This window comes from Myotis brandtii, unplaced genomic scaffold (assembly GCF_000412655.1).
Source record: "Myotis brandtii unplaced genomic scaffold, ASM41265v1 scaffold105, whole genome shotgun sequence".
NCBI classification, from domain to species: Eukaryota; Metazoa; Chordata; class Mammalia; order Chiroptera; family Vespertilionidae; genus Myotis; species Myotis brandtii.
In genome coordinates this window covers 786,517-794,159 of record NW_005353538.1, presented here as the reverse complement: position 1 = coordinate 794,159, position 7,643 = coordinate 786,517, and the positions used below count along the sequence as shown (strand labels likewise).

Genomic DNA, 7,643 nt, shown 5'->3' with positions numbered 1-7,643 from the left:
GAGATAGAAACATCATTGATGAGAGAGAATCATTGATTGGCTGCCCCCTGCATGCCCCACACTGGGGATTAAGCCCGCAACCCAGGCATGTGCCCTTGACCAGAATTGAACCCAGGACCCTTCAGTCTGCAGGCCGACACTCTATCCACTGAGCCATACCGGCCAGGGCTGACTTTCCTTTTATATTGTACAAGCTGTTGGCATCCTGCTTTATTCACTCCCTAGTAAGTGTTTCTCTCTCTTTTTTTTAATGTGACTACCAATTAAGAATACATTTTACATCACAACCCTATACACAAAAGTTAAAAAACAGCCCTAACTGGTTTGGCTCAGTGGATAGAGCGTCAGCCTGCGGACTCAAGGGTCCCAGGTTTGATTCCGGTCAAGGGCATGTACCTTGATTGCGGGCACATACCCAGTAGGGAGTGTGCAGGAGGCAGCTGATCGATGTTTCTAACTCTCTATCTCTCTCCCTTCCTCTCTGTAAAAAATCAATAAAAATATATTTTTTAAAAAATGATAAAAAAATAGAAATAAAAATCATCATTCAAAAATCATTCTCCCCTTTATTTTATTATTTTTTTTAAAATATATATTTTGATTTTTTAAAAAAATAGAAATAAAAATCATCATTCAAAAATCATTCTCCCCTTTATTTTATTATTTTTTTTAAAATATATATTTTATTGATTTTTTACAGAGAGGAAGGGAGAGGGATAGAGAGTCAGAAACATCGATGAGAGAGAAACATCGATCAGCTGCCTTCTGCACACTCCCCACTGGGTATGTGCCCACAACCAAGGTACATGCCCTTAACCAGAATCGAACCGGGGACCCTTGAGTCCGCAGGCCGACGCTCTATCCACTGAGCCAAACTGGCTAGGGCCATTCTCCCCTTTAAAAAAAAAGTTAAAAAACATTTGGAAAAATGTTTAACTTTATTAAATGCTCTCTGAAGTGTTCTCTTCTTCTATTTTTTTTTAAAGAAAAAAATGTGGCCTGGCTGGTGTGATTTGATTGGTTGAGCATTGTCCTTCACTCCGAAAGGTTGCCGGTTCGATTTCTGGTCAGGTCACACACGTGGTTGCGGGTTCGATTCCTGGACGGAAGGCAACTGATTGGTGTTTCTCTCTCACATCAGTGTCTTCTTCCTTCCCTCCCTCATTTCCTCCTCTCTCTCCAAGCGTGTCCTTGGGTGAGGATTACAAGAAAGAAAGAAAAAAATGTGGTTTGCAATCCCCTAAATTGATTTCGCCACCCACTAATAGGTCACAGCAGAGTTTGAAATATAGAAAGTACAGAGATAGCTCCCTTCAAATTCTGTTTGAAGTTGTGACTGAAATATGTAACTAACAGTGTCAAAAGCCAAATGATATTTACACAAAAGAGAAATTAGGGGATTATTATATTTTTAAAAGTATCTACTTTTCAAAACAAGTAAACCCGTATAAACATTGAAAATATGGTGCTTAGATTGAATGGTTGACGGGCCTTCCTGGAGAAGACAGATCTTGAGCAGAACATGGGAGGAAGAAGGGTTTGTAGTTTGACACAAGGAGCAGGGGTGTCCCGGTTGGGAAGCAGCATCTTCCACAGGGAGCAGTGGACACTCAGCCAGGGAACTGCATGCCACTCACCCCGCCGCTGAGCTTCTGGCGCTGGGACTTGCACACACCGTCCCTCTGCCTCGATCACACTTCTCCACTCGTTTATAGACACTCGCCCGTCAGATCTTAGCACAGGGGCACTCCAAGACACCCGTCTCCCTGTGTTTATTTTGTAGTGCCATGCCTCCACCTGCAGAGAACTTACGATTGGTCACAGTTTGTAATTATACATGTGATTATTTGATTCATGCTTTTCCACTCTGGCTGGAAGCTGTGTAAGGCTGGGACTCTTTCCTTGTGACATTCCCAGCACTTGGCACACAATGGTGGTCAATGTTGCTGAATGAACTGGCAGTTCGGTGAGGGTGCAGCCTCCTCACCTGCTGCTACGTGCCACAGGTGGAAGGAGAGCTGAGCGTCAGAAAGCATCATGTTCTCTCTAAACCCCTTTCTGCAGAGGAAGAATTCTCCTGCTTATGGCAGGAGTGTGGCTTTTGTTCTCTGGACAGTTCTGCTGACCTTGTCCGCCACGTCTACTTCCACTGCTACCACACGAAGCTGAAGCAGTGGGGGCTGCAGGCCCTGCAGAGCCAGGCCGACCTCAGCCCTTGCATCCTGGACTTCCACAGCCGCAACATCATCCCTGACATCCCCGACCACTTCCTGTGTCTGTGGGAGCACTGTGAGGTCAGCAGGCAGTTGCCAGAAATAGGGGTGGGAGAAAGTTGCAGGTTTGAACTCAAGACTCCTTGATCCTTTCTTTGGACCCTTATATTCCTGAGGCTCCTGCTAGTATCTCCTTCATGTCTGGGTAGCTCCCTTGCTCAAACATTCCTGTCCTCACAGAGTTAATTTGGGAGGGAGCCAAGAGGTCCCCTTCGGAGACATGGGGGTAAGAGTCCCTCCACCCACCCTCAGTTCTTACCCCAAGTTGCTCCTGGCACAGAGCTCCTTCGACAATCCTGAGTGGTTCTACCGGCACGTGGAAGCGCACAGCCTGTGCTGTGAATACAAAGCTGTTGGCAAGGACAACCACGTGGTGCTGTGTGGCTGGAAAGGTAGGGTCACTCCTTAGCTTCTGGCCTCTGAAGAAACCCTGGGATTGCTGAAGGGCTAGAGCAGCTGGGATGGTCCTGCAGGGCACGGCTGGCTGCTTCTGGAGAGACTTGGGGGTCCAGAGCCTACGCCGCGGGTTTGTGCTGGAGCATGACTGGCCCTTCCTTCCCAGGCTGTACCTGTACCTTTAAGGACCACTGTAAGCTTCGCGAGCACCTCCGCAGCCACACCCAGGAGAAGGTGGCGGCCTGCCCCACCTGCGGGGGCATGTTTGCCAACAACACCAAGTTCTTAGACCACATCCGTCGCCAGACCTCACTGGATCGTAAGCAGTCGGAAGACGTGGGTGCAGGCTGTTTAGCCTGTGGGGTTGGGGGCATATTTCCAGGGGTATATGCGACTTGGCTGCATCTACCTGTAGGGCTCAGGCACCTGCCCAGTCTCTGCGGACTCGGAGTCATTAGACATTGTTACTCCGGGCTGACTGTGCCTGTCAGCCACCTTAGTGAATCTGCACAGCAGCCCCATGAGGTAGGCTTCTTATCCCCCTTTTTGCAGATGAGGAAGCTAAGGCTCAGAGAGCTTAAAATCACTTACTTGAGACCACACAGCTAGTAAGTGTCCAGCCGGGATTCTAACTCAGGTTCCCCATGCAAGTCCCACGCTCCTTCGTGATACTGTCCGTCCCAGTTCCCTAAACGCCCCTTGTCTCCTCGGGGTGGTTCCCCTTTGCCTGGGAGGCTCCCCTCTCTGGGATTCGTTCTCCCCTCTACCTCCACCATCTTCTGCAGCCACCCTTTCTTTTCCTGCCCTGCCCCAGAGCAACGCTTCCAGTGCTCTCACTGCTCCAAGAGGTTTGCCACTGAGAGGCTGTTGCGGGACCACATGCGTAACCATGGTGAGTAATTGGGCACCACCAGCCTCCCTGCCCATCTCCCAAGGTTCCCCGGGCCCTCAGATCACAGCCTCCTCTGCTCCTCAGTGAACCACTACAAGTGCCCTCTGTGCGATATGACCTGTCCCCTGCCATCCTCCCTCCGCAACCACATGCGCTTTCGCCACAGCGAGGACCGGCCCTTTAAATGCGACTGTTGTGACTACAGGTAAGGGGAACTAGGGGCCGGAAATCACAGACCTGGTGTTCTAGAATCCTCACGCCCTCCCACCCTCCTGACCTCTCCTGGCAGCTGCAAGAATCTGATCGACCTCCGGAAGCACCTGGATACCCATAGCAAGGAGCCAGCCTACAGGTGTGATTTTGAGAACTGCAACTTCAGCGCCCGAGCCCTCTGCTCCGTCAAGTCCCATTACCGGAAAGTGCATGAAGTGAGTGGGGCTGGGGTGGGAAGGGTCAGCAGAGTGGGGGCAGGAGGGGGCGGGCTGAAGAGCTGACCTCCCTCTCCCCGCCCATCAGGGTTACTCAGAGCCAAGGTACAAATGCCACGTGTGTGACAAATGCTTCACCAGGGGTAACAACCTCACTGTGCATCTTCGCAAGAAGCACCAGTTCAAGTGGCCCTCAGGGCACCCCCGTTTTCGGTATGTCTCAACCTTCCCATAGATTTGCACGTTTTTTCCCATATTCAAATTAAAATTTTTAATTTGATAGTGCTCTGATGCCCTCCATTCCTATTTAGGCTCAAGGAACCCCAAGAATAGCAGTGAGTGAGGCAAAGATTATTTTTCTGACTTTTGAATTCAAGACAGTGACAAACCCAATAAACGGTGCTCAAAGTCCTGCAGCCAAAATAGAAGTAGAGCCTAAAGGTCCAGAACCATAGCTCCTTGACCTCCCCCCCACCCTCTGGGTTTCTACATAAAAGTTTCCATTTTGAGTAATGATTCTTCCCTCTTGCTTCTATATCCTGATAAAAATCTCTCTGTCTTCAACTCCATCCCTTAGAATCCCAGGGCTGCCTCACCCCCTTGAGTTTGTTCCTTACTTGCCACGCCCACCATTTCTATGGCCCCGCCCGTGCTTGCTGCCCTGTGCACTCCTGCTTCCCCAGGTACAAGGAGCATGAGGACGGCTACATGCGGCTGCAGCTGGTTCGCTATGAAAGTGTGGAACTGACACAGCAACTGCTGCGGCAACCACAGGAAGGCTCGGACCTGGGAGCGGCCCTGAACGAGAGCAGCCTGCAGAGCATCATTCTAGAAACAGTGCCCGGGGAGTCAGGGCCCCAGCACGAGGCGGAAGAGGAGGGCCGAGGCGGGGAGGACAGCCTCTCAGCCTCTCAGGACACCTCCAGTCCTGTCATCCATGTGGTGAATCAGGCCAATGCCCAGGAGATTGTCTACTATGTGCTGTCCAAAGGCCCGGGAGAGTCCCCCGCCGGCCCCTGAGTCCCCCTCAGGGGCATCATGGAGAAGCTTCAGGGAGTAGCTGGGAACCAGAAGTCCAGGTGGTCTGAAGGCGGTCGAGTAGCAACATTCCTAGCCCAGGCTGGGTTTGAGCCAGGCTGGTGGCAGTGCCCCTTGGGGCAGCCCTTGCCAGGGGGTGCCTTTTGGAGGGTGCTAGGAATATTGTGGTCCACTCAGGATCTGGCTTGCATCAGTCAGCAGACTAAGGACTTTCCTTTTCTGCCACACCATGTTTTTGTGGGGACCCTGAGGAGCAGGGACTCTGAGGTGGATAGCCTGGTTGTGTATGTCTTCTCGTAGAGGGAGCTAGTATCAGGCTCAACCATGACCCCTAGACATGCTGGAGCAGTGGTGAAAATCCCTAGCTGGCACCCACTCCCATCTTTAGGGTTTCTCGGGCCCAAGGATGACCTGGATCTAGTCCCTGCCGTGGCCCTTCCTTTCACCCGCCCAGCCGAGGCTGTGTCCCAGGAGCCACTTCCCTCCAAACGATTCTTCCTGCCACCCAAGGACTTCGCGTCATCCTCAGGGCCGGGGCGGGGCAGTGTGTGTAGTGCTTGTGTTGGTAATAAATGCTTCTGCTGTTAGTCTTCCCTGTGTTTGGTGCAGTTAACTAGGTAATGAGATACAGCCACCCAGAAGAAGAGCTGAGTAATAAGGCTTGTTCCCCTTTTAGTGGCTGGGGTTTCTGTTCCCAGCTTGCCTCCCCCTGCTTTTGTGAAATGTCCATTTCTTCTCAGCATCTACCCTCCTCCTGGAGGTCCCAGGCAGAGGCCGTGAGTTTATAATAGCAGCACTCTAGAACAGGTGAGTGGGGCTAGCCATGAAGATACAGCGCCAGACCAGGCCATCACCTCCTGAGTGCCTCTGGGGTAGGCAGTTCTTTACCTCTGGGGCTGGGACTGGGGAGGAGGCTGGCAGTGAGGGTGGATTTGGAGGCCTAGAGACTGGTAGGTATTTGGAGTCCAGAACTAAGGTGGAAAATTGTGTGTGTGAGTGCATTTTCCTGGGGAAAGGGTCTGATTTTCATCAAGTTCTCAGAGGTTGGAGCCCTCCAAAATAAGAATTAGGCGTGTCCAGCCACTTCTCAGTAGCTTATGTCCATTCTCAGGGTCTGCGCTCTGGAGAGGCCAAGAAAGGATTCTCCGGAGTCTTGGATGGGCAGGGAGCTGCCCAACAAGAGTTTCTGGGCCTTTTTTTTTTTAATAATATATTTTATTGATGTTTTACAGAGAGGAAGGGAGAGGGATAGAGAGTTAGAAACATCGATGAGAGAGAAACATCGATCAGCTGCCTCCTGCACACTCCCCACTGGGGATGTGCCTGCAACCAAGGTACATGCCCCTGACTGGAATTGAACCTGGGACCCTTCAGTCCTCAGGCTCTATCCACTGAGCCAAACTGGTTAGGGCAGATTTCATTCTTATTACAAAAGCTGTGCCAGTTGCAGAAGGGAATAGGAAAGAAAAATCTTCATTAATTCCATCAGCCATTCACTGAGTTCCTCCTATAGTCCAGGCACTGTGACAGGTGCTAAGGATGCAAAGATGAATAAAACCTAGGACCTGCCCTGGAGGGGCTAGCAGTACAGAGGCAAGGAAAGTTCTAGGTAAGGGAAATGACAGAACCCCGTCAAGGTTCATTTAAAAGGCTGAAAATCGGAGTAGACAGTGTTTGGGCAAGGGATCGAGGAAGGCTGCATTGAGGAAATGGTTAGAGCTACCATTGGGCATGTCCAGCCTGTGTCCTACTGAGATAAAGGGGCGGACAAGGCATTTCAGGTGGGAGAAACAAGGTCTGTAACCGAAGCTAAAGAGGCACGTGATAGTCTAGCACAGAGCGCCACAGCCGTGGACAGGCAAGACTGGGAAGGAAGACAGGACCAGCAAGGACCATATAAAGTTCTAGAGATGCCCAGCAGGCGTGGCTCAGTGGTTGAGCGTCAACCTATGAACCCAGTCGGGCCTTATGCCCGGGTTGTAGCCTCGAGCCTTAGTGGGGGCCATGCGGAAGGCATCCAATCAATGGTTCTCTCATTGCTGTTTCTATCCTCCCTCTCTGAAATAAAATATATTAAAAAAAATAAAGTTCTAGAGTGGTGATTCTGGTAATGGCTGTTGCTGGAATTCAGTCAAGAAATAAAAGCTTAAAAGCTTGCCCTAGACCAGTGGTTCTCAACCTTCCTAATGCAGCGACCCTTTAATACAGTTCTTCATGTTGTGGTGACCCCCAACCATAAAATTATTTTCATTGCTACTACATAACTGTAATTTTGCTACTGTTATGAATCGTCATGTAAATATCTGATATGCAGGATGTATTTTCATTGTTACAAATTGAACATAATTAAAGCATAGTGATTAATCACAAAAACAATATGTAATTATATATGTGTTTTCCGATGGTCTTAGGTGACCCCTGTGAAAGGGTCATTCGACCCCCAAAGGGTTGAGAACTGCTGCCCTAGACGGTTTTGCTCAGTGGATAGAGCAGGGTCCTGGGTTCAGTTCCAGTCAGGGGCACATTGCCTGAGTTACAGGCTCGATCCCCAGTAGGGGGCGTGCAGGAGGCAGCCATTGATGTTTCTATCCTCATCATTGATGTTTCTCTTTCTCT

The 7,643-nt window shown here is 50.2% G+C and overlaps 1 protein-coding gene across 1 annotated transcript in view; it reads left to right on the top strand.

Annotated features, from left to right (window-relative positions):
* HINFP (histone H4 transcription factor) overlaps positions 1 to 5,619 on the top strand; it is a 12,976-nt gene extending 7,357 nt beyond the window's left edge. Inside the window, exons 3-10 of the mRNA XM_005856765.2 lie at positions 2,065 to 2,294; positions 2,554 to 2,665; positions 2,836 to 2,988; positions 3,484 to 3,561; positions 3,646 to 3,766; positions 3,851 to 3,989; positions 4,078 to 4,202; positions 4,673 to 5,619. Coding sequence (XP_005856827.2) covers positions 2,065 to 2,294; positions 2,554 to 2,665; positions 2,836 to 2,988; positions 3,484 to 3,561; positions 3,646 to 3,766; positions 3,851 to 3,989; positions 4,078 to 4,202; positions 4,673 to 5,009 — 1,295 coding nt within the window. The 3' untranslated portion in view covers positions 5,010 to 5,619. The remainder of the gene's footprint in view (positions 1 to 2,064; positions 2,295 to 2,553; positions 2,666 to 2,835; positions 2,989 to 3,483; positions 3,562 to 3,645; positions 3,767 to 3,850; positions 3,990 to 4,077; positions 4,203 to 4,672) is intronic.
* Positions 5,620 to 7,643: the final 2,024 nt, after the last annotated feature.